This window comes from Gossypium raimondii, chromosome 1, assembly GCF_025698545.1.
Source record: "Gossypium raimondii isolate GPD5lz chromosome 1, ASM2569854v1, whole genome shotgun sequence".
Classification (NCBI taxonomy): Eukaryota; Viridiplantae; Streptophyta; class Magnoliopsida; order Malvales; family Malvaceae; genus Gossypium; species Gossypium raimondii.
In genome coordinates, this window is record NC_068565.1 from 51,562,990 (window position 1) to 51,590,149 (window position 27,160).

At 30.4% G+C, this 27,160-nt stretch overlaps 2 protein-coding genes across 2 annotated transcripts; both read left to right on the forward strand.

Annotated features, from left to right (window-relative positions):
- Positions 1-9,839: 9,839 nt before the first annotated feature.
- Positions 9,840-12,464, forward strand: LOC105786497 (suppressor of disruption of TFIIS). The gene is made up of 8 exons (XM_012612960.2): positions 9,840-9,999; positions 10,473-10,562; positions 10,670-10,735; positions 11,195-11,292; positions 11,389-11,514; positions 11,602-11,928; positions 12,016-12,081; positions 12,167-12,464. Exons 2-8 carry the CDS (start codon positions 10,502-10,504, stop codon positions 12,317-12,319), a joined length of 897 nt encoding a protein of 298 aa, XP_012468414.1. The 5' UTR covers positions 9,840-9,999; positions 10,473-10,501; the 3' UTR covers positions 12,320-12,464.
- A 7,066-nt stretch (positions 12,465-19,530) lies between these two features.
- Positions 19,531-22,199, forward strand: LOC105786498 (expansin-A6). Its single transcript, XM_012612961.2, has 3 exons — positions 19,531-19,763; positions 19,841-20,159; positions 21,423-22,199. The coding sequence occupies exons 1-3, from the start codon at positions 19,598-19,600 to the stop codon at positions 21,730-21,732; spliced, it is 795 nt and encodes a 264-aa protein (XP_012468415.1). The 5' UTR covers positions 19,531-19,597; the 3' UTR covers positions 21,733-22,199.
- Positions 22,200-27,160: the final 4,961 nt, after the last annotated feature.

Consider the following 27,160-nt stretch of genomic DNA (forward strand, 5'->3'; position numbering starts at 1 on the left):
AAGACTGGATGGTAATGGTTCAACATCCTTGGAACCTGAGGTAGTACCAGCATATAGTTTTTTCACATTAATTTGCTCATTTTGCCTCCCTCACTTATCCAAACTGAACTCTTAAGCTGTAAAAAGAACTAAAAACAGAATGTCTAATCTGAAAATGGAAGATTTTTACCATTTCTGAGATGTTTTCATTTTTAGAATTAACTTATTGAATCTTGATATTGAAAAGCATGCCAATGTGTATTTGAAGTTGCAAATTAACATTTGTACATGATTAATGCACAATGACTGAAAAACTCCAAATAAGCTAAGCGACAATTGAACCATTTAGACATGTCAATTTTGGATATAAACGTAATTAACATAGCATGTTTGATATGTGTAATACATGTTAAAATTAGTAATTAACATGGATATAAACTCTAATACGTGTAGTAATTTGGTTGTATATCGTTTTTATTTTATTTTTTTACTGTTAAAATTAGTGGTATTTGTTAAAGATTTTATCCATTTTTATCATTAAAAATTGGAGTAATCGTCAGATAACTTGATAGTTGCACGTGGTATGTCACTTGTACCTTATGTTGTCATACAAGGACAAATTTTAGTAGTAGAAATGGATGAAATTTTTAACAAAAGCACTCTTTGATCTAACGTACAAGAACTAAGTTACTTTTTTTTTAAACAGTGGAAGCGAAATGTAATCTGACTCCGAGTATAAATACAAGATAATAAGAATTTGAGTTACGAGGGTGTTGGAGTTGATACTCTAATTGTTATCTAATGCTTAAGTCAATTTTGGGTTCAAAGAAAATAGAACAGTTAAGATAATAAGGTGAACATGTATAGGAAGATATCACCCCATGTCCTTTTATGCTTACCTCATTCTTACCTTTCACATGTCAATCCCTTAGCCTTGAGCTTTGGGATCGACTCCTTCTCTCGTCTATTTGCTCTGTGCGAGCATCTGATCATGTTAGTCCTTTGTGTTCTTGTCATTAGTCCTTTCAAAGCTCAATTTTTTGTTTTCTCATTTTTAAGAGTGAAATTGTAAGCTTAAACAGTAGTTCATAATGCATTACTCTCGTATAAGTAAAAAAAGGCTTTCGAGTTATATTACAAATTTTTGTGTGCATTATAATTGTTTTTTTATTTCGATTATCTCTTCAATTATAAAGTAATTTATAACCGACAGATAACATATCACAGCTAGCGCATAAGACCTAAAATAATATAGCTAAAGCCTTGACATTTGACACTATGGTAGGTAGCTGAAAACTTTATTGCTTTAAATCCAAGCTTTAACCAAGAGGGTGGAAAGTGTGTTCATATGTCTTGATTGGCTTCTTTGGACATTTATACTTTAGATAGAACTCCCAAAATAATAATACACATACATTTCATGAGGGGTATATGATAATGGGATGGTTTTCTGGCATTTGTGGGCTTACAAGAACTGAAGAAGTAGACAAAATTTCTTTTTAATGTTGCTTGACAGCATGGAAAAGACTTGATATAGAAAGAAAGCTTTACAACTAATTCTTAAAAGGATCAAAACACATTATTCAATTGCCTCCTTTGTTGGAAAAGCAAATGCTACATCTTACCATGCTCTCCAGCAGGACTAATAATTCAATCCATCTCCAATCATTTGTAGCCGGTGAGTCGCGTTTGTCGTTTGAGTTTTATCTTGTTATTATAATTCATAAGAAAAAAATTTCACAAAATTAATTATACTGTTATGAAGGTGTTTTTATCTTTTTATATTTTATGCGAAATCAATAAAAAAACTACAAATGATGAGATCTGAACCCAAAACATTATGATTTTCAGACTTTTAACTTTACCAATTCAACTTCTATACAAAAAAATTTTCACCCACGATAGGTTTTTAAGTTCAACTCTACAATGTATGAATTTGAGGTTTAAATTTAAATAATTATTGAGTTTAATTATTCAATTTAGTGTTGACTAATTATGATATATATACTTATTGTTATTGGGATTTCGTTTTGGGTGCAGCAGGAATCGAAAGCACAAACATGTTATTAATCCTTAACTAGTGAAGGACCAAAGAGGGAGCTGTATGAAAAATCTAGGCGTCAACCGGATAATTCTTTATCATTCCAGCTATCGTGTGGGCGGCATAGTTCGTCTCCCTTGATATCTGCTCAAAATCTACTCTCTACTCATGACTGCATAATTCCCGAATTTTTAAAACCAAATTTATATGTAATTGCCCACCATGGACACCTTTAATAGTTGCATGCAATTACCCCAAACACTATACTATGTCTTTTTCTTTTAATTAATTTTGTTGTTTAGTTTAGTTTAGTTCTTTAAGCAACCTAACCTTAATGACAATTGGTGATCAAATTTAGTAAGGTTGTCTCTTTTTGGAACTGTGTTGTGTTCTTAATAGTTTATTTTAATTAAGGACTTAAACATTTCTTTTTAATTAACAAAGACAAGTTGAGTACTAAATTAAAAAAAATAAAGGTTTTCACCACAAAAAAGACAAAACTCCACACAGATTTGTACAATACAGTGCACATACAATATAATTTGTTTTACAACTCATCTCAACCCAAAGAGGGTGACAAAGATTTCAAGTTTCTTTGCATTTGGGGTAAGAGAACTTTGGAAATATTTATAATTGCATAATTAGATTCTTCTATTTTAATTCATGTGTTTATCAATCGCTGCCGATAGTATCTAATTTTTTTTGACACAATGCTTAGAGCTAGCTATACCCTTCCACAATTTATAAATAGAAAGATAATATACTTTGGTACACTCGAATTCATATTTTCCTGTATTGATAATAATGTTCATACCATTTGAATCAAGACTGTTGTTTTTTTATACATAATAATTATATTTAAGGTATGAACAAATGAAGGTCGGTGGATTGAGCTACCGTCCAACATTAGATGGTTTTTGCTTATTTATTTATTTTCATTTTAACCCTCGTGGCAAAAGGCAATCATACAAAAAAAAAGTACATCAAAAATCAAAGGTTGGAAGATATTTTCTCTTTAAATATAAAGGGTTTGGGGTCATCAAGTCAGAAGGTTCAGAAAGAAGCAGCCAAATAATGCACCACTCAACTCATTTGCTTGCTGTCATCCAATTTTGCATATAATTATATATAACCCCATATTTCACATCAACCCCCACCCTCATGAGATTTAGCATCTTCTCTTCTTTTATTATTATTATTATTATTATTATTATGTGGTTTGAATTTTTAGGTTTTGGATTTGAATTTTGTGGATTAAAAAATAATATTGAAAAAGATTTATTTCATTTAAAGGTTCAATCTAGTTTAATTTTAAATTTAATTGAGATTTAATGTGATTATCGGATACTAAAAGATTATAGAAATCAATTAGAAATTCAATCAATTGTAATTTAAACCTAGAGATTTTAAACTCGATTTAACTTAAGTTGATCATAAAAGTCAACATATTGAACTTGTTTAACTATACCTAAAATCAACTTGTACCCAGAATAATTTGAACTTGAAATGATTTCAATAAGTAACCAAAAATAAACTAACCCGAAATAATTTGAAGCGATTAGATTTCAAATTGACTCAACCCAAACTATCTTGATACAAGTCCGGTTAATATATCTATTTTTTTTTGAACAATCTCATTATAAGTTTTAATCATATCTATTCTTTTTGGCACAATTACCCATTGTCTCTCCCCAACCCATAAATAGAAGGATAATACATATCAGCACACTTGAATCCACATCCTCTTGCATTGACAATAATATCTATGCTAATCGAATTAAGATTCAGTCGACAATATTTATAGTGAATATTGAATTCATATGATTGCTTTGAATATTTGTTTCAACCTATTTGAATAGCTGTGAAAAGATATTTTTGATCCATTGGAATTGTTGTTTGTTGACTAATTTAAAGCCAAAGTGAAAATAAAATATTGTGAGAAAAGGAAAATGGCAATCATCTAAAGAGGTTTACATCATTTGCTTTAATTAATAATTATAGTAAATATTTATATATTATGATCTCTCCTTTGCTGTACTTTTCTCAATCAAACCAAACCTTACCTAATGGGAGCAAAAAGCTAAGAGCCCTTAATAATAATAAAAACCCTTTTGTTTATAATATACTAATAAATTTTAAAAAATTTCAATTAGGTCATATTCATGCTCATCCTTTGTACATTTTTGTTGAAATAATTGAGGGAGAAAAGAGTTGGAATTTGGCTGGTGTTTTTGTCAATTACGTAACTATCTTTTTCTATATGGATCTAAAGGTTCCAAAGATTAAGTTAGGATGGTAAATTTTGATGTGGTTTCGGATGATGAAATTTGAACCCGTGGAAAAAACTTAAACAAAAAGTAGAGTTTACTCTAAATTTATTTAATTAAAATAACCCAAAATTGTAAAACACGAAATAATCCAAACCACATTGATAGGACCCAAAACTGACCTGATCAAGGATGAGGCCAAGGTTGTGGTCTTTCTTTGTTCATATGGTTAAATCTAATCTGTCTTACAGATTTCGTAATAATATATTTTGAATGTGAAAGTAATTTTTTTTAAATACAAGTTGATATTTAAACATGTTAATTTTTACTTAAGTTTAAAAACCTAATTTGATCAATTCGATTTGATAATGAAAAGTTGAATACTTAAACTCAGAATCCGAGATGACTCAAACCAGAAATGATCCTAACTAAAATATGACCAGAACCCAAAATTGCAAGACACAAATTAACCCAATTCAGATTGATTGGATCTAGAGGTGCTTATGGGCTGGGCTGGGATAGACCAGGTTCGGGTCCAGTCTAAGCATGATATTAACAAATTTTATGTTTGTCCAAGCCCTATCCAGCTTGAAATATGGGCTTAAAATTTTGTCCAAACACGCCCATATTTGCAAAAGACTAATTCAAGTCCATTTTAAGCTTGACCATATTATTTTTTAATTTTAAAAAAAAAAATATTTATATTATATTATTTTAATACTTAATAATTTTATACATTTTTTATTTATTGAAATTTTTTATATAATCTTACATTAGAGTAGTCTTATATATTTAGTATAGGTTTTTTTTTAAATATTTTCTAAATTACATAATATATAAGAATAACATAATATAAAATATTATAAACTTAAAAATACGTTGGACTTGGGCCTTGAATGTTCAAGCCCGAGCTCGACCCATATTTTAAATGGGCCTAATTTTTTTACCCAAGCCTATTTTTTGGGCTTAATATTTTTACCTTAACCCTCCCAAATTTCAAATGAACCTTCAGGCGTAGACGAATAGCCTAACTTATAAACAAGTGGATCCAAAACCAACCTTATCAAGGGTGTATTCAAGGGGAGGCAAAGGCCTCGATCTTCCTTTGTTCTATATGATAAAATTCCATTTTGATCTCCCGTAAATTTTCTAACTTTCATTCTAGAAAATTACAATTTTATGCTTTAATGAATCTACTGACATCCACGTAAATAGACAAAATAATTTCAAATCCTCTCGCTACACTACCATCCTTTGCAATAAATTTTAGTGTACACGCTTCTTGGTTTTTAGCCTCTCCTTTTTCTATCTACTTTCTTGTACATTTCCCATTGTTTAAAAATCTTCTCAATTTTATCCTTATTAAATTAAATATGGCCAACTTTTATGTCTTTGGTTTTCATTAGGGTTTCTAGTCCTTTTCTTTTTTATAGTTAGGGTTTGTCCTTTTCACTTATGTCAATGGAAGCATTTAGCACCACACACACACATCTACGTTACAACCCCATTCTTTTATGTTCTTTTTTTTTCAACAAATTCCCATCTAGGGAACATTTTTAGTGTTGTATGTAATCATTTATTTCTTTTCCCAAAGCCAAAATTGTAGAAATTTCTTATTGATAATTCAAGCCAAACTAATTCGTAACTCGAAATATTACTTATGTTGAGTGTTTTTCTGTGTATTCCTTCATATGAGTTAATTCTGTGTGTTTATATGATACGGTCACTATTCATAGATGTAATATGCTAGGTATGTCTCCGTGCATGGTGACACGTACCCTACCTTAAAGTTAACACGTATATACTCGAGGTGGGTTCGTAAACACAGGATTTGAACCATGTGTAGACGCACTCATATTGCGCGCCCCATCTTGAGTTCGCCTATACAGAATGTGGGTCAAAACCCGACAGACTAACGGTCAGTGAGTCAATAATAGTGGATATCATAACAAGTTTGATTTAAAATGATTTCAAACTAGACTAAAATTCTAAGTAAATATATATTTACTTTTTAAACTCGACTCGATCCGCCTCGTAAAAACTTTACCCTCAGGCATTGCTTCATCAAATCATCAAAATCTATCCTAATGAGAGTATATACACAAAACATGAGAATTATGTTCATTTTTATAAGAAAGGTAATAACCTATCTATATATGTTGATTATTATTAAAGGCTACAAGACATGATTTTGTTGTCCTTTGTCTTCAATTATATAGAAAATGACAGATATATACATATTATTACTAATGATGTCTTGGTTGCTATACAGAAACTAATGTGAAGCCAAAAATTGCTCATCATGGTAAAATGTAAATTTATCATTATAATATTTCATAATTTTATAAATTTCTAAAGAGTTTCAAAGCAAATTTACTATCTAAATTCAAGTTTTACTCGGTAAGATAATTAGTCGAGTTAAATTTTATAGGTTCTTATTATATTTGTTTTTTTTTATATAATGCTCAAAACTATCCATAATTCCTTCCTAATCTTTAAATACGAAGATAATGTAGTTCAGCGCATTCGAACCGACACCCTCCTGCATTGACAGCAATACCAATACTATTAGAATTAAAACTCAATCGACTAGTCCAACTGAAGTAAAGTTATTAATAACTCAAATTATTGTAACTTAAATAATATATATTGTGCTAATATATATGGATTGATGCTAACACATCAATCTTGAATGATTGATTCATTGTGGAGTAATGTAAAACTTCAGCTGCAATCACATGTCTAGATATTCCTTCCTAATCTACTTTTTACTCAAAAATCAAGTTATAAATCAACACTTGTCATTTCTATATTTTTTCTCTTATAATATGATATTATAGTCAAAGTTTAATCCTAAACAAATACTTTATAAAAATATGGTTCTAACTTATTTTTCTTAAATTTAATAAAATTTAAAATTATAATTAAATAAATTTTAAAATACATTAAGTGTGGGTTTGGATGGACGGTGCGTTTATATGTGGTTAGTGTAAAAACAGCGATAGCGATAAGATTAAATATTATAACAATATTGTAGCATAAGACAAAAAGTAAGTTAAACATACTGCACCATCTATCTAAACACACACAAAGAAAAAAACAAACCCTACCTATGTTCACACCTAGTAGTTTATTTTTATACCCAAACGAAACACATGACATAATTCTTTTTGTATTGATTTGTGAAAAGCAATACAACCACTTGTTCAATAAAAGATAAATAATAATGAGAGTGTACCCCCTGTACTTCTCCCTCCATTATTCATAAAATGCTTAGATATTTAATGATTAGTTAATTGAGTTTTAATTTGATTGATACGGGTTTTGTTGTTAATGTAGGAGGATGTAGGTTTGAGTATTCTGAAACGCATTATCCTCTTATTTATGGGTTGAGGAGAGGCTATGGGTAGTTCTGGGTATTGTATCGAAAAGAGCAGATACGATAAGAACATATAATGAGATCAAATAAAAAAAAGATATTTTATGATTAAATATAGGGACTAAAACCATAATTAGACCAAACCTGATTAAAGTACATACTCCATTGTTCAAACCCAGGATAGCAACATTTATTAGGTTGAGTGAAGAGGAGCTTTGATACCTCTTAAGTAATGCTACAAGTATGAGTCTTATAGTTGGAAAAAAATGTTATTAAAATAGAGAGAGCAAATTATGTCAAATTAAAGGGGTTAAATTTCTAATTTCAGCATAATACAAGGAGTAAGACCATGACCATGCTAGAAGTACAAGTCTTGTGAAGGATGAAAACATTGATATTAAAGTTGAGGGATCAAATTGTGTCAAATTAAAACAAAAGAAAACAAATTCCAAGTTCTAGCAAAATACAAGGACTAAAACCATTATTAGCCCAAATATGATTAAAATACATCCTTCATAGTTCAAACCTACCTATCCCATGAATACCAATATTTATTGGGTTGAACGGTAAGCAACTTGATATCTATTAAGTAAGATTTTAAATACGAACTTTGTAGATGAAGACAATATTGAAAAAGTTTATCTCATCTAAGAGTAAGACCTAAATCGATTTTAAAGTTAATCAAAACTCGATATAATTACTCGAAACCAGAGTGTCTCACTAAAATATATCGCAAAGAAAGTAAAGAAAGAAGATTTGTCTTAGCTTCAACTCTAATTTGATATGTATCATAACGAATCTAGTAACTAATTATTTGTATTCTGTAAATTCATTAAGAAATATAGATATTGACCATAAGTTTTAAAGTTGTTCCATACTCAGAGCGAAGATCGACCTCATACCCAGATATTATATGTTGTTCACATTGATAATTGAGATTTAGCCTACAAATTAAAAAAATGGTATCTTTAATTTTTATATTTATTAAAAAATGAAAAGAATTACCTGTTTTGTAGGCTAAGCATTGCATCCAATCTTTTGTGCCAAACTGATTACAAGAAGCCAAATAACAGTTTACAGCTCACCAAATGACATTAAATTTTGCTTCATATTCAGACAAATATAGGTTTTTGTTGTAATAAAATAATAATAAACAAATGGCCTAAGTTTAGACAAATGGAAAAATAGGGACAAAACAGGGAATGTAAAAGTTCATTGAGAGTCTTATTCAGACAGCTAACTCGGTTTTACCTTTTTTTATTTCTTAATTTTCTCTGAAAGGTTTAATATTGGTTTTAGTCCTTTTACTATTTTGAAATTTGAATTTAATCTCCCTGTTTTAATTTAACATAATTTAGTCATCTTCGGTAAAAGTACAATTCAGGCCCTTATACTAGGAGCCAGATTGCATTTTGTCTCCTCTACTCAAAAAATAGACAAATTAGTCTCTGGACATTAGATCAAAAAGTAAATTGATCGTTTTGTTAAAAATTCTATTTATTTTTACTATTGAAAATTGGTCATTGTATGCCAGAATGAGGTACACGTGACACACCATGTGTAACAATCTGGTTATTTTATCAGCCAGACCAATTTTTAACAATAAAAAAGACCAATTTACTTTTTGATCTAATGTATAAGGACTAATTTGCTTTGCCTTATCCCCTCAATGGAAAGCTGGCCTTTTAGTCCCCTCAAAAATTTAAAATTAGAAGTTAATATGTAATAAAACTATACTTTGACCCCCAAAACAAAAACAATTCTATTTAGTCCCTTAGAAAATGATGAAATCATAAGTTTATACATGATAAAATTACACTTTAACCTCTCAAAATTTATAATTTAATTCCACCCTTCTCCACTAAAAATTTTCTGGCTTTACCCCTGATAACATTATAAAACTGAAGGATTATATTATACCAAATTAAAATAAAAGATCAATTCTCAACTTTCAACATAATAAAGGGACTAAAAATCAAAATTAAACCTTTAAAGAAAGTTTTTCTTTTTCTAGGTTACTTCCTGTGACTTTCTCACTTTCTCATGCACTTTGAACATTACAAGAAAAAGATTCTGTTGTTTTCTTTTTGTTCAACACAAGTTAAATGTGATTACTTTAACAACATAATAGAAAAAAAAAAGTCTTTTTCTTAATTAAAATTACAAAGGAGCCCACCATTTTTGCCTATAAAAACCCAATTCTAGCTCTGTTCTTCCTCCTCCTTGGCCCTCTGGTCTTCCTATAGAACATCAACAAAATCCTCTGTTTTTTTTTTTTTTTGTTCTTCAAAGACACTTCCTTCTGTTAGCTTTGCCCTGTTTTTTGGTAACTGGTATGGTTTTTATTTTCTCATTATAACCTTAAATTTTCTTGCATTTTTCTTTTCTTTGTCAAAGCTTTTCTTTTTGGTACCATTTCTTTGATGTTTGTTTTCCTATCATATTGAAATGAAAAGTGCCACCTTTACATAATGCATTTTTTTAAGCCGAAAAAGTTCTGATCTTTTCTTTCATGGTGGAAAGAAATTTGGGTTCAGGGCAAAATCTTAGTAGGACTCGAACCCATATTACATCTAGGATGTTTATCATAATTATCATACCAACACACCAAACACGGATTTAAATTCGGGTTTTTTTTTGGTTTATTTTTCACCATCTTTTAATGCTTTTGTTTTTTAAAATTATCATCATTTTTCCTTTCCAACTCCTTAAAAATGTACCATTTGAGTTGTTTTTTTTAATAATATAAACTCTATAATAACATTTTTGGACTATGATGTTAACTTAATTTCATTGGTGATTTAAGGTGTATTGATCAAAGAGAGAGAAAAAAAAATGGAATATGAGGACATATATGGACTATCTCCAAGGCCCAAATATGATTGCCTTCTCTTTGGTAAGCTAAATGAGAAAAAAGAAAAATCAAAGGTTAATTAATTAATATATGAACTAAAAGGCCTTTAAATGATATAATGAAACCCTTTTTTCTATTGGAATTTGCAGATCTTGATGATACCCTTTATCCCTTGAGCTCTGGTCTTGCTAAAGCATGTGGAAACAACATTAAAGGTAAAGGATTTTTTGCCATTGTGATCTTTGTAATTGTATCATCTAACTCTTTCTTCTGTTTTTAACTAAACCCAAATTGTACTCTCGTGATTGGTCCCATAGTAAAAAATTGTTCATCTGTAGAATCCATCCAGGTTTGAGTCTTCAAGAGAGCAAGTGTTGGAACTTTATTTGGACAGCTCCCTTTTGAACCTAATCAGAGGCTCTATCATTTTTTGGGTCAAATTATAATTTTACCATTTATTTACTTAAAAATTTTATAAAACTTTAAGAGCTAAAAGCACAATTTTTTATTTTAGGGGAGTCAGGGCTCCTACTTGCCCCTCCTTTCGTGTGTGTGTGTGTGTGTGTGTCCTGTGGATATGTCGCTACCATATGTACGTGTATACTAACCTTTTAATTGTACCATACCAGAAGAAAAAAAATAACCCAATTTTTATTTTTAATTTTTTTTTACAGATTACATGGTTGAAAAGCTGGGGATTGGAAAGGAGAAAATTGTTGAATTGTCCAACTACTTGTATAAGAATTATGGGACAACAATGGCTGGCCTTAGGGTATATTTACTTTTTATTTTTTCTTGTTTTTTTTTTCTCATTAGGTAAAAGCTATAAATTCAATGGGGGTTACCTTATTTTTATTTCTCCTTGCAGGCTGTTGGTTATGACTTTGACTATGATGATTACCATAGCTATGTCCATGGAGGGCTTCCTTATGAGAACTTAAAACCAGACCCTCAATTGAGGAGCCTATTATTGACTTTGCCTATTAGAAAAATTGTAAGTAATGGGCTATGCCCAATATAAGCAAATATTGACCCTATTTTGATGGTATTGTCCAATTAATACGTGTGTTGTTCAATATAGATCTTCACAAATGCTGATAGGGTCCATGCAATTAAAGCTCTTAGTAAACTTGGATTAGAAGACTGTTTTGAAGGGATTATTTGCTTTGAAACCCTCAATCCTACCCATAAGAACACGGTCTCCGATGACGAGGACGACGTCGAGTTCTTGGGATCGGTTTCCACCACGACCAGTGTTGCTAAGAACCCCGAGATTTTCGACATAATCGGTCATTTTGCCGACCCAAAGCCAGGTGCAACATTGCCTAAAACACCCATTGTTTGCAAACCACAAGATAGTGCCATTGAACTTGCTCTCAAGATTGCCAAAATCAATCCCCAAAGAACAGTAAGATTTATGTTATAAATTTACTCTTTTGTGTACTTCATTCTTCGAAGTTGTTACGGTCAACTAACGGATTCCGCCCGTTTTCAGTTGTTCTTTGACGATAGTGTCCGTAACATCCAAGCCGGAAAACGTGTCGGTCTACACACTGTGTTGGTAAGTCCATGGAAAGTGTTTTGGTGTCTCAATTAACGTAAACATTTTTGCTTGGAATGTATATGAATAGCTGTTCTGTTTGCAGGTTGGTACTTCCCAAAGACCAAAAGGTGCTGATTACGCATTGGAAAGCATTCATAATATCAAGCAGGCATTACCCGAGCTATGGGAAACTGATGTCAAATCCGATGTTAGTTACGCCGGCCAAGTTGCTGTTGAGACACCGGTGATAGCTTAGATCCTATGTTTATGTCTAGAGGGAAAAAAATGTAGTCTACATTCCTTGTCATTGTTCAAAATTCAAATAATCTACATGTACTATTATATATAAAATTAGAATATAATGAAGCCAAGGAGAAATTATCTCCAATGTTCATTAAAAAGCCATGGGGTTAACCAATATCAACAATGTCCTACATAACTAATCAGGGTAATCCATATCGATTGTAAGGTTCTTTTGTTAATCTAATCATCAATTTAAGCATTCAATATACGAAACATATTTAAAACACGCTGATCAAATCATAAACATGTGTGTACTTATTGCATGAACAACTTGAAATTGACATGTTAAAAGAAAATATCGTGTCAATTATATTTAGAAAAGTTATTTCTCTTAACGTGCCAGATGTAACACATATTTATAATTTGACCCAAGAATTTTACATATTCCGTCTCATATTTGAGTTGATATTTAACACTGAAACTAATGACTAAAAAGACGAATAAATTTAATCGATACGATACTTATACCTAAACTATTCAATTAAAATATTTTAAAGTTCAAGGATTAATTTAAAATGTGAGCCGAAATTAACACTAGAACTAATAAATTTTCACGACAGATTTTGTGTGTTTGTTGTCTGAATGTTTTTCAAATTCTTGTAGCACCTAACATGTTTCTTTGACTAATATTAGATCAACAACTTCTTTGTGAATGTTGAGAATGTTAGTTATAGTATATTAATGTCTAGAATTACCCATAAATACGAGGATAATACGTTTAAGCACACTTAAAGTTACATTTTTCTATATTAATAATAATGTCCATACCAGTCGAACTAAGACTCAACCGGCATGAATAAATTCAATTGTTTATAATAATAAAAACAAACATTAAACTTTGGCTCCTTATTGTCTATCCTCCAAATGGATCAACTAGGAAAATTTCAACCAACATGTGCTTGTATTCAATGCTCATCTTCGAGTTTATATTTATAATAACTCAATAAATACTTGAAAACGACGCATTTCTTGAATGAAGTAATGAATAGTTTGAATGAAAAATGTATAGCTTAGGTGAAATGATGCATAGTGTAAAAGTATGATGAAAATTTTTATATGAAGAGTTATTTTAATTTGTCTTTTCTATTCAAAAATTTTGTAAATTAGTCCTTATATGTTAGATCAATAAGTAAATTGGTCTTTTATGTTAAAATTTTCATGCATTTGTACGGTTAAAAACGGGAACATATGCCAGAATAGACAGAGAATGACATATGACATGCTACGTGTACCTCATACTAATGCACAAGGAGTAATTTTTAACAAAGAGACTCCGTTTTCTCTTCAATCTAACACATATGAACTAATTTGAAAGTTTTTGACTAAAGGGGTCAAAAAAAAATATACCCTACATCTGTAAATATGCTATAATTGCAGGCCACCCAACTAGGCAGCCAAGTGAATGTAACTTTGCTCCACCACCGCAAACACCACCACATACCTTTTTGCCGGCACCACCAAATCTCAGATCCAGAGCCTATGTTGTCTCAGCAATGCACCTAATTTTTTATGCCAAAAACATGGAACTTTCTAGCTCTACACTGCATTAATTTCATGTACGAAATTTCAACAGTACCACCATGTGTAATAGCCATTCGTTTTTTAATATGTTTATATATTACGAAGTCCCATGCTACAATTGCTAGGTAAACTGACCTTCATGGTGATATTGGCTTGCTTTGGTTTTTTTACTATTTTTATTGTATATTAAAAGTGAATGATATTGGAAATTCATGTATCAAAACAAAAACGATATGTTAACTGACTTGGTTTGGATTATTTTGATTCAAACTCGATTAAAGATCACCTTTCTAACCAATTAAAAGTGGATGGTAAAGTATATTGTACTCTCATTTAAAAAACTCGTATTCATACCTTGGAGAAAATATTATTGAGAGAGGTAGTCACGAACCCCGAAAAAATTAGTCTCCATGGATCATATAACAAAAATGGAGTATAAATGTTTACAGGTCAAGCTAGGTGGTTGTCTGATATCAATATTATATTTGAAAATGAACTTCAAATTTTGTCTAAATTCATCTATATTTATAAAGGATTAATTCAAACCCGTTTATATGTTGGAGTCTGTGATGCTAGAACTTATAAAGGTCTTAAACCCCTATTCATTAGGCCAAGCAAGGACCTAATTATAACAAACTCAAGACCATTGTTGTTTAAATCAAACTGGATCAGTTGGATCAAGCATCGTTAGGGTATCAATTTAAAGAGAGTGGTTATATCGGTTAACCCTCGAACTACTCATAATCAGTTGAATCGGACTAAAAAAAATTAGCTGAACATATTTTCTCTATTTTTTAATATATATATTTTTTATTTTTAAATTATTATAAATATTTTAATAATTTATTTAATTAAACCGGACAAACAGATCAAGTCAATCAAATAAAAAACTAATGATCTAACCGATTTAACTATTACGAAAACCTAACTCTAAACTTAACAAATAGGCAAATAAGTGTCGGTTTTGGGGTGGAGCCAATGGCCCATAAAGTTTGATGAATCAAAGTGGATGCAAAGAAAGAGGAAGATCTCAATGGATGAAGAAATCTCACGGGCCTTAGGTAGGGCAAAATTTAGATTGATAATATATTAAAATGTCTTCAAAAATTGTACATTTTGTTCAAATAAGTCCTTTTTTATTTATATATTTTTCTTTAAAACATTGTCATAAGATATTTTTAAGTACAACTCAAGCACACAATTAGGGCTAAAGGCGCACACATGTCATCGCTTGGCCTTGTTCGTGTTCGTGTTCGTGTTCACGCGTGTCTACAACATAGACCGTGTGTGTTTCTTTTTAAATAAAACCGACACTGTTATTTTACCATTTTGCCCCTTCAGAAAACAGTATAAATAGCAAGTCGTTCTTCTCATTTTACACAACAACAAGCAAACAACAATCTCTTCTCTGCCTTTCTTAACTCGTCTGTTTTCTATTCAAAAAACTTTTCCAGTAAATTTTTGACCAAGTTTTTGGCTTTAGTTCCCAATCTACTTTTCTGAACACTTGTGAGAAGAGTAATACCATTTGTGTTCCACCTTCTTTATTTGGGTGTACAAATATTAAAATATTGTATTAACTTGGGGGTGACGTCCATTACACGATTTCACCGATCAGGATGAATTTACTTCTAAAACAATGATTCTTTCACGACACAGTGATTAATTCGTTTTACAATAATATATTTTCAACGATACATCAATTTAATAAATGCAAATCCATCCTAATATTTAGTTTTTTAATATATTAACCATTCAAGTTCAATAATTTCTATACCAAGAGATATATGTAAACATCACATGTTTATGAACAAAGTCTAAATGTATTTGGGATAGTGAGCATTGTCCCCTTGATAAGGATCCACCCCACATGGTTGTACCCACACAATGCTTTTAGTCCTATCCAAATTAACTTTTTCCAATTCCTTTATAGAAAATATTTTTGGTCATGATAAATATTCTTTTTTTTCACTATTAATACTATTATTTAATAATGATTAAAATTATCAATTCAGTCTTGGCTCAATTCGTATCAGTATTATTGCCAATATAGAAGAATATAGGTTTAAATGTGCTAAAATGACGTGACTCGAATCCAAACTACATCTAAGACAGTAAACACCCTTAACCATTAGATCATCATATAAAATTTTATAAAATTCCTTTTTTAGTCCCTCACTTATGGCTGACAGACACATTTGGGTTTAATTTTAATTAATATTCCTTGTTTTAGCCTTAATAACAGCTTAAGGAAATGATTTGACAGGTAATATAGTAAAATAAATAAACATTTTATATGTTTTTATATAGCATTTATTGTCACCGACAAGAAAAAGTGTGCTGGTTGTGTATTAATTTGAATAATAATCTAATGTACAATGGAGTACATCATCTCTAACATTACTATGAAATTTAATTTTTTTCTATTTCAAATGAAATTTGTTTATTATTCGTAAATTATCCTAGTATCGATATCCAAATTCGAATTATTATTTGTTAGATAGTTGAATCCGAAAAAAATTGAATCCAGATATGTTAAAAATTAAAATCGATCATTTCTAAATCTGTTAGATGTTCAAATATGAATATGGAATCTTGATGCAGATTTAGATTTTGAATCTGTTGTTCGAATAAGTAATACATATTCGAATAATAGAAATTTTAGAGTGTCTATCCATATCCATTTTGAATCCACAACGAATAGTAACTTTAATATCTGAATTTGCAAGAGAAGAGTCCTCTAATGCCAAAGAAAGGGTATTTATGGGAAAGGTTGATTCCCCTTTGTACTCAAGCCTTGACACGTGTCTAAATTAATCCTATTAAGGTTGGCTCATTAGGGACATAAGCTTTGACTAGATTAACGTTGATTTGATGAAGTTTTATGTGTGATTCATGCGAGAAGGAGGCTTAACACCCATCTTTGGCAAGATGGATTGGAGGCACTCTACCCATCGATCATATATGTGCTTGCAAGGATCAAAGTTGACGAGGTGCCTATCTATGGGTGAAGCTATAATTGTTGAAATAAGGTTGGCGAAGTCCACTCCGACAAAATATATGAATTAAAAGACTCCTAAATTTTATAAATTTATCCCCAAAAATATAATAAAATTTAATTTAATCCTTCTAATGTAAAATTATAATTCAATACAATGACAAAATTGTATTTTAACTTCCGTAAAAATATATAATATAATCCCGCCACTCTAATAAAAAAATAATCTAACTTCACCCCTTACCACATGATTAACAAACGAGATAAATTATCACCACGCCAGGACTCGTGTTTAACCATTAATATCATTTAGTAATTGTCCCCTACTCCCCCACACAATGCAAGGACAGTACTTTAATAAAACCAAAATAGTTCACAAATTTGTTGGATATAGATCCTTCGTCTCACACATAAAAATCACCATTTTCTTGTCTCCTATTCAACTTGTAATAAATAAATAAATAATCACAAACTTTAAAATAAAATCTTATGCATGTAATTTAAAACCGAAAATAAAAGAGAGTGGATAATAATTTTGTAATAGATTCAACGCTCATTCTTACGATGTTCATTTTTCTTTAATTTTTTCATTTTAAATTATGTCGTATAAGATTCGATGTCTCATTTAATGATTAAATTAACGATTTTAATAACGAAAGGACTTTATTAATACGACATTAATAGTTTAAGAATATAAATAGAATATTTTAAAATTTAAAGAATTATCTCAAAAATATTAACCCTACGAAATTATTACATCTCAACTATAAATTGACATGTTTTTTTTATTCGATTCCCTTCACTATATTTTTGTCCATCACTATTTTATGTAAGTTTAATCCTCGTTCACAAAATGTAACCGTCATAATTTATGAATAGGTCATAGTGATTCGGGTTTATTTGGATGGATGATAAAATTGGTTTCGGTTAAACTAGGAATAGCGTTGAAAGTTAAATTAATTATTATAGCGATGAGATTGAATATTGTAGCAGTGAGAGTAAAATTACTGGTTAGATGTGTGTTAAATTCAAAGATAATTATAACAATAAAGTGAATGAAAAATAATTATTAAAGATATTCGACTAAAAATTATATACAATAAAAGTTATCTAGTTAAAAGTTAATAAACTCATTGCACATTTCGATGTTAGATTTGTAAAATAAATCTGAAATAAAACTTAATAAACCAGGATCTATCATGTCAAATTATCAAGAATAAATCAAGAACAAAACTAGATGTGGAAGCGTACCTAAATTCATCGATTTCTTGAAATCTGCGGATCTTGGGGATTTGGTCTTCCTAATCAGCACACAAGAAATTTAAAGAATATTTGCTCTCTCTTTCCTATGGATGGGATATTAGAAAAGTTATACTGTGTGCAATTTTGGGACCATAACCCTAACATATATAACATTGGCACATTAGTCCTAATTCCTAATTACCTGAAAAGCTCTTGTAGCAAAGAGAGTAGTTATTGTTGTCAACAATGGCTACTTTGGTTTAAAAAAAAAAAACCTGAGCAATACAAAAAAATAACAAAAGTATTATGGAGATCCTTCTTAGGAGTCGTATTGCATTTTCCCTCCTCTACTCAAAAGATGGGCAAATTAGTCCTTAGATAAAAAAGCAAAATCTGTTAAAAATTTTATCCATTTCTACTGTTGAAAACGGGTCCATATACGTCACCATGAAGTACATGTGACATGCCACATCATGTGTACTTGTATGATTATTCTATCAATTACACCAATTTTTAATAAAAACAGATCGATTTACCCTTTAATCAAATCTACGAGGAGTACTTTTTTTTTTCATTTTTTCATTCTCCTACATTCAACTTTTCATCTTTGTGGAATATAGTCAATGAAATCGTCCCAAATAAGTAATGAAGAATAAAGATCATAGCCAAAAAAAAAATCCTTCAAAATATCAAAAGAAATCTTATGTCAAGAAAATTCCTCAACAAAAAGAAGAAATATCCAAATTAAAAAGATGCTCAAAAGAAAAGGTTTAATGTGAATTTTAAAGGAAAAATATCACTAAAAAATCTTAACCATCAATACTTGGTTGAAAGATACTTAGAATTATAACCCTAAAAATTTACATTTCATTATTAAATTATGTCACATTCGAAAATAAAAATAAAAAAAATATAAAATTAATACATTGAACACATGTCTAAAATTTTTAAAATTGTAGATTGAGTTAATTCGATTGGCATGGGCATTGCTGTTAATGTAGGAAAATATGAGTTTGAATGCGCTAAAATGCATTATTCTCCTATTTATGGGTTATGGAGAGGGTATGGGTAGTTTTAAGCATTATGCACTGAAATTGTTTTCCTTATGTTAAAAGCTAAAAAAATATTTTTTGGGTTCCTTCCAACCTTGGCCCTGGGCAGTTCTATCTAACAACCCTAAGGTCGAGTTTGAAAGAACTTTATTTAATGTTTTGAACCGGATTGAATCAATTAAGGTATTGATTTAAAGAAATAAAAAATCGATTAACCTACGAAGTGATCGGAACCAATTTAATTGAAATTAATTTAAGTAGAATCTAAATTTAATAAAATGTATTTTTTTTATATTTTAAAACTTGTGAAGTGATTCCCTTAGCTTCTCAATAAGTACCCTGTACTCCTCATCTTCTTCCTTACATTTCATTCGTCCCAAAGAACATTTCTATTCCTCTTTTATACAAACAAAAAACAATGGCTACTGCTGCTTCATCTTCTTCCTTTACCATGCTTCATTTAGCTTCATTGTTCTCCATTTTCGTATTAGTTAACGCAAGAATCCCCGGTGTTTACACCGGTGGATCCTGGGAAACTGCTCATGCCACTTTCTATGGCGGCAGTGATGCTTCTGGCACAATGGGTAAGTAATTTTATTTCATTAAACAAAAAAAACCCATTTTTATTCGCTGCTCAAATTTCACTCTCTTTTTCATTCAGGTGGTGCGTGTGGATATGGGAATTTATACAGCCAAGGCTACGGTGTCAACACGGCGGCTCTAAGCACCGCGTTGTTTAACAATGGCCTTAGTTGCGGTGCTTGTTTTGAGATCAAATGTGCTAATGACCCGAGGTGGTGTCATCCTGGTAGCCCTTCTATTTTCATCACCGCCACTAATTTCTGCCCTCCTAATTTCGCTCTTCCCAGCGATAATGGTGGTTGGTGTAACCCGCCACGGCCTCATTTTGACCTTGCCATGCCTATGTTCCTCAAGATCGCTGAGTACCGTGCCGGTATTGTCCCCGTTTCTTTCCGACGGTGAGTCGCTAAAATCTCTCTCGTTTAACACTTGCTATTTCTTAAGTTGGTTCTCTATTTCCGGTTAATTACACTAGAAGTACTCAAACTATCCTTGAAATTTCAAATTGGTATATATTTTAAAATAGGATCTACTTACACCGGGGTTAAACTAACATTATTTCGTAACTTTTCTTACCATTGATATTTTAACAAATCAACAATCGTATTCCATTTATATAGATCTTGCATGTCAATAAAAAAGTATAACCGTTAAACATATATACAAACAATATTTAATATTGATATGATAACGATATCGGATCGTTTCAAAATTTTACATGTCTAAGAAGTATAATATTAATTAATTCAATGGTCGGATTATTAAAATATTAATTAGTAATCCTTTTATTTTAAAATATTCTAATTGAATTTTCAAAGAATTAATGTTCTATCAATCAATCTAACCGTCATTTCAAATATGGTGTAAAGCACATTTAATACACGTGGATCAAATTATAAAAATATATATAGTATTATCAGTTTTTTTTTTAACACGTCAGATCTAAAGTTCGTGCAATAGGTAGAAACATATTTACTATTTGATCCATGTGTTTTATAGGGTTATGGTCATGTTAACAGAAAGATCGGGTTGATACAATATGATACTTTACAGACTTAATTAGAAACATTTTAAAATTTAAAGAAAATGGTGCAATTAACTCATTTTTTTTCTTGTATGCTTGTCAAAAAGCAAGTTTTTATGACTTTTTTCCGTCACTTTCTCGGGAAGGCGAATAGGGGGCTCAAAGGAATCGCCCTTTTTGTCGACGTAGGATTAGACTATAAGAATCCATCCATAATTTAATGTCGTTTACCCATTTTTAACCAACGGTTTTGCGGTGATCCATAATACGACCAAACCGCCCTTGTCTTTAAAGCTCACCTTGATTCCCGTAGAAAAGCGCTCAAGGGCAGAAATGTAAATTTCGTGGAACTAAAAGACAAAGTCTACGTCATCCCCCGCCGTGGCTTCCGTCACTCGCCGAAGGGTCTTAAAATTTTGGGTTAATTTCATCATACGTCCTTAATTGAGATATTAAAATCTGACATTTTTTAAAAATCCTACTAAATTTAATACGATAAACAGTTGGATTGACGGAAGGATTGAAATTTAGAGATTGATTTTAAATTTGAGTGATAGTTTGAGGGTGTTTAATGAAATTAATCCAAAAACTTTCTCAATATCCATAAATTACCCTTTATTTTAATTTTCTTTTACAGAGTGCCGTGCCGAAAGCAAGGGGGAATACGATTCACTATCAACGGATTCCGTTACTTCAACTTGGTTTTAATCACCAACGTCGCGGGTGCTGGGGATATCGTGAAGGTGAGCATTAAAGGAACCAACACCGGTTGGACCAGCATGAGCCGGAACTGGGGTCAAAACTGGCAATCCAACGTCATTTTAGTTGGCCAAGCGCTGTCGTTTCGTGTCAAAGGCAGTGACAAACGAACTTCCACCTCTTGGAACGTGGCACCAACTAATTGGCAGTTTGGTCAAACCTTCACTGGAAAGAATTTCCGTTATTAAATAACAGACCCGTCACAGACAGTTACCCTATTCTTTTCTTCCGCCATTCAATTGTCCTTCATTTTCCCGGGAAAATCTGAAGCGGCGGTAAAAGTTAAGGTTGAGGTAAAAATTGTGGGTTTTTACCTTTTTGTTAGGATTTTACAGTGATAGATACGAAAGTGATTAAAGTGAATTTATGTGTGGTAATTTTGTTTTTTACCTAAGCTTAGGCCTTGGGGGTAAGGCGATGTTTCTTTTTAGTCTTTGTTTTGTCATTGAGTTGGGTGGTAATAGTAAAATCTCCAGTGAGTGGTAAAAAAGTCGTAAAAGGGAGCTGAAGCGGCTTAAACTGTAGCCCGCACCTCTTCGGTCATGTAGTAATTTTACATTTTTACTGTTACTATGATACTGTAGTTTTCTACTATATAAATAAATGTATTGCGTAGTTTATACTATAATAAATGTGACTTTTGTTCCAATTTTAATACTTCATATTGAATATGTGTGTTGTGGAATTCGATTTGATTCCGAAAATTCGGTTCGATTAATCAGAATTTAAAATCAAGATAAATTTGAAAAACTAATTTAAAATTAGAATGATTAAATCTAAAATAATTCAGACCCGAAATAAATTAATAAAAAATTATTAAAACCTGAAACAATTCGGTAATCAAAATGACCTAAACCTAATATAATTTAAGAAAGACACAAAATAGTTGGACTTGGTATGTCTTGAACTTGAAATTAACTTAAATTTGAAATGATTCGAAAATGTTAAAACTCGAATCAGCTCAATCGATATTGATCTGGTCCAAAACTAGCCTAATCTATCCAATCTATAGATCTAATGTTTCGAATGGTGCAAAAAAACCATGTTAGGGCCACACAATGACTCTAGCGATTCTCAATAGCACGAGATCGTCATTTTTCTTCCACTAAGGGTGAGTTTAGTTCAGTTCGGTTGAGTTTTTTGAATTTTACAAACTATTTATGATGATTCAATTTCATTTGGATTTTGTTTTTAGGGTTTAGGGTTTAATTATCGTAAAGCTTTTACAAACCATAGCACCTCCTCAACCCATAAATGAGAAAATAATGCGTTTCAACGCATTCGAACCCATATCTACTGCACTGACAACAATATTGATGCCAATCAAACTAAGACTTAATCGACAATATTATCTTTTATCATTTGAAATAATAAAAAAAATCTCTTAAAACATTCATTCATTCATTCTTTTTTGGGGGTTCAAATTCTTGAACTTTCTTTCAAGTTCTCAACTTGCTCATAGAATTGATGTCTTTCAATCTCCATGATGTAATATCATGCCAAAAGAAAATCTCTATGATGTAATAAAAGAGCATTTGTTTTGTTTTGTCCGATGGCAATTTGCAAGTGATTCACAAAGTGGGCCTTTTCTGATGGGGCATCAAATTCCAGTTCTAGAAAGTGAAAAGAAAAGCCCATTTCAACTATTATCTTCGTGAATCGTTTGTGTTAAATTTAATTTTTGGTCTCTGAACTCGACAATTAATTTTATTTTAATAAAATCTTCTCAATTTAGTCCTTGAGTTTGAATTTCATTAAAGTACGATGACATGGTAATCTAATATTGTGCCACATTATTGCCTAAAACTTAAAAAAATTGTAATTTTTTTAAAAAAATCTTCGAGTGATAAGATGGCGCAATTTCATCATACCTTAACATAATCTCAATTCAAGGACCAATTCCATACATAAAGACATGTTTATGCACAAATATAAAATTTTAAATTATTAATTAGATTAAATAGCTTAATTTAATGGTTATATTTTATTTTTAAAATATCGAAATTTTGTATCAAGCCGTACAGATCGATATGAGTACCCCAAAATTTCAATTGAAATAGAACTTAGATGAATATAAGTTGAATCGACATAAAATTTAATTGAAACGGAACTTAAATAATTTGATACCAATTACGAATTGACATCTACTACTAGTACTAATAGAGTACCCATTAAAAAAAAGTTACAAAATCAATGAAATAATTTGCTAGAGTTGGGTGACCCGAATCCCGTCACTTGTTAAAAAAAATAAAATAGAGAGGTAAAATAGGGGATCATGCCGCATAAGTTGAATCCGCCATACTTCTTCTATCAGACATTAACTATAACAAGGTTGTTTAACCCTTAAATAGATGTAGTTGAACTCCTCTTGTATCGTGTGTTTTTCAACATAGTGAATTTCTTTTCCTCTGACCGTGATTTTTTCCAATAAATCACTAAGTTGTAGTTATGTACTAACGATCCCAATCCTTTTAACTTTTTGAAATATCTTATTTTCACATAAAAGGGTATCTCTTTTAACTTTTTCAAAAATAAAAGATAACTTTTGTATGTAAAAATTGACATTCAATTTATTTAAAGTGAATAGTAGTGTATGTCCTTTTAGGTAAGCAATAGGGCGGTGGAGATAGGCCATTGTTAAGATTCCAATCTTTGAAAATATTGGTATAATTAGGATGATGTCAAAAACAAAAAATTAGGAGAGGTCGAAATTATATTGTAATTATTACGATGGTAAAAATATAATTTTATCATTTTAATAGTCTATATCTTTATAATTTTTAAGGGATTAAATCAAATTTTTATCATTTTAGGAGAGCCAGAGTATAATTTTATATTTATTAATTTAAATTAATTCTTAAAATTTTAAAGAGTCTAAATGTAAAAAATTTCATTTTAGAGGGACTGGGACCCTGCCAACCCCTCTAGCTACGCCTCTGGGTAGAACCCTTATTCAATAAGTTACTAGTTAATGTTATTACATGAGTGATGAATACGAGTATATTTTTTGGTATGAATTCTTATTTATGTTCGAATATGTATTAGGTAGTGTTAAAGATAAATACCTTTCACGAAAAATAAAAATAAAAATATAGGGTCAAATTATCATTTTAATCATTCTATAATATTTAAATTAGGATTTAACATTATACTCTAATTTGGCATAGTTTGACATTTTTGCTTTCATTATATCATTGTTTAGTTCAAATTGTTAACTATTCCAATTAAAATGCTGACATAGGTTTTTTTGGCTTAATATAATATTTAGTACTTCAATTTGATACTTTTTTCCAATTTGATATCTAAACTTTTTTTTGTCCCAATTTGGTATCTAAACTTGACAGTTTTTCCTAATTTGGTACTTAAACTTTTTGGACCCAATTTGGTACCTGAACTTGGCATTTTATCCTAATTTGAAATCTAAGCTTTTTTTTAGGTTCAATTTGGTACCTAAATTTATTAAATGTTATACAAAATACGCAAAACACTAACGGTATTTTTTTTTGTTATGCTACAAAAATATTGTCACTATTAGAGGAAATTCATGTTAAAAATAGGTATTGAGCTATTCTAAACTAATTAATATTAAATAAGAAAAAAGATTTTTAAAATCCCAAATTAAAAGAAGTTCATTATTTTCAATTAATTAAATAATTAATTAATTAAAACTAAAAGTAATTGAACATATAAAATACAAAAAATATCATATCATCTGTCACATGTCGGTCATACATTGATTATTTTTGTTACTTCATAAGAAAATAACATTATTAGTATATTGGAGTAATTTGTAAAACGTTTGACAAGTACCAAATCGAACAAAAAAAGGATTAGGTACCAAATTAGGAAAAAAGAGCCAATTTTAGATACTAAATTGGACCCCCAAAAAGTTTAAGCACCAACTTAAGAAAAAGTATCAAGTTTAGGTACCAAATTAGGAAAAAGTGTCAAGTTGATGTGCCAAATGTTATATTAAGCCTTTTTTTAATAACATCCTTTCTAACACATAAAAAAACCATGTCAACATGATGAATTGAAAGGGTGTTTTTAAGAAAAATGCATATCGGTAATTTAAGTGGAATAGTTAATAGTGTTAACAATTTGAACTAATTTATGACATTATAAAAGTAGAAGAATTAAATTATATCAAATTAAATTACAAAATAAATCCTAAATTTAAGTATAATAACAGGATCAAATCCTTAATTTCACCAAATTAATATATTATATCATCAAAAAGAGAGGGTAAGAAGAAAAACTAAAAAAAAAAATCTTGTGAAAAATGTAATAGGTGGAACGAGAAAGGATTGTATGAAATAGGGATATTATCCCTTTCCAATAGTTTTATGCCACATCAGTAATTTTATCTTGAATTTTAGGATTTTAATTTAGATTTAATTTTTTCCAGGATGAAAATGCTGATGTGACATAAAACTATTGAAAAAGGGATACAGATGATGTGGTGTCCCTGTTTCATAGAATCCTTTCCCTAGGTGGAACAAATGGATGCTTCATACTTGCCCCTTTACAATCTCTAATAGGTTCAATCCTCTTTAAACGATGCCATTAGATTATACTATCTTTTTTTTACATATGTTTTTCCATATAGCCAAAATATCTACATTTGAAGCTTATTCGTGAAGTCAAAATTTTTCACTGACAGTGTATTAAATATTAACTTTATATATATACGAGAATTTATGAGTACAAATATAATACAATTACAAGTACATATTCAAGCAACTATAAAATAGAATCAAACATATACAAAGCACAAATGAATGAAGAACCAGAATATAAAACCACTCATGGTTATTGGGCATGATGGAACTCAATTTTAGATACTCAATGAGCCAAGACTTCAACCTTTGTCAATACTGCTAAAGCCTCGCACATCTAATATATATATGGAAACAAGCATGACCTTGGGAGTAGTCTGGGAGTACGGCCGCCCAGTGCCCAAGGCTAGAAAAGGCTCAAAAATAATTTTTTTCGTGAAGCTTTTAACGTTAAAAAGTATCTTATTCACTTAATGTAATAAAACATATTATTTTAATAAAATAACTAGTATATGTATTTATTTTATTGTATTACATTTTATAATTTTTTTAAAAGGAGCCCCAATTTATTATTTTGCCTAGGACCCAAAAATATCAAGAACGAGCCTGTATGGAAATGATTTGATACACTGTTAGTGACGTTTTTAGACTCCACAAGTAGGGTTAGGAGGTTGGCAAGTGTCATATAGGGATAGTAAAATATTTTTTAAAAAAAAACATACATGTCAATTTTTCAAGCCTGCTTGCGGAATAAAACATATACTGCCAGTACACCAAATAGTAACCCATATATATATATAATTGGGGAGATTTTAGAGACAAAGAGGTGGTAATGGAAATGGAATATGTACCAAAAAGTTCTCGTTATCCTTTGCTTGATATTTGTGAATCCAAGATAGCCTTTATCACTATCATACTTTGCATGCAAAGTTAAAACCAATGGAGAATTTGGCAAAGTTCTACAAATTTGCGTTGGAGAATTGCCATAGAATAGAATATAACATTTTGCTTGTTGAATACCAATTTGCAAAAAAGATTGGCCAAAAAGAAAAAGATT

Excerpts from the sequence above, each read along its gene's own strand:
- LOC105786497 (XM_012612960.2), top strand. The coding sequence starts at position 10,502 with ATGGAATATGAGGACATATATGGACTATCTCCAAGGCCCAAATATGAT. Across the intron at positions 11,293-11,388 it reads CAACAATGGCTGGCCTTAGG|GCTGTTGGTTATGACTTTGA; the intron begins GTATATTTACTT and ends TTCTCCTTGCAG. Across the intron at positions 12,082-12,166 it reads TCGGTCTACACACTGTGTTG|GTTGGTACTTCCCAAAGACC; the intron begins GTAAGTCCATGG and ends TTCTGTTTGCAG.
- LOC105786498 (XM_012612961.2), top strand. The coding sequence starts at position 19,598 with ATGGCTACTGCTGCTTCATCTTCTTCCTTTACCATGCTTCATTTAGCT. Across the intron at positions 19,764-19,840 it reads TGATGCTTCTGGCACAATGG|GTGGTGCGTGTGGATATGGG; the intron begins GTAAGTAATTTT and ends TTTTTCATTCAG. Across the intron at positions 20,160-21,422 it reads GTCCCCGTTTCTTTCCGACG|AGTGCCGTGCCGAAAGCAAG; the intron begins GTGAGTCGCTAA and ends TTTCTTTTACAG.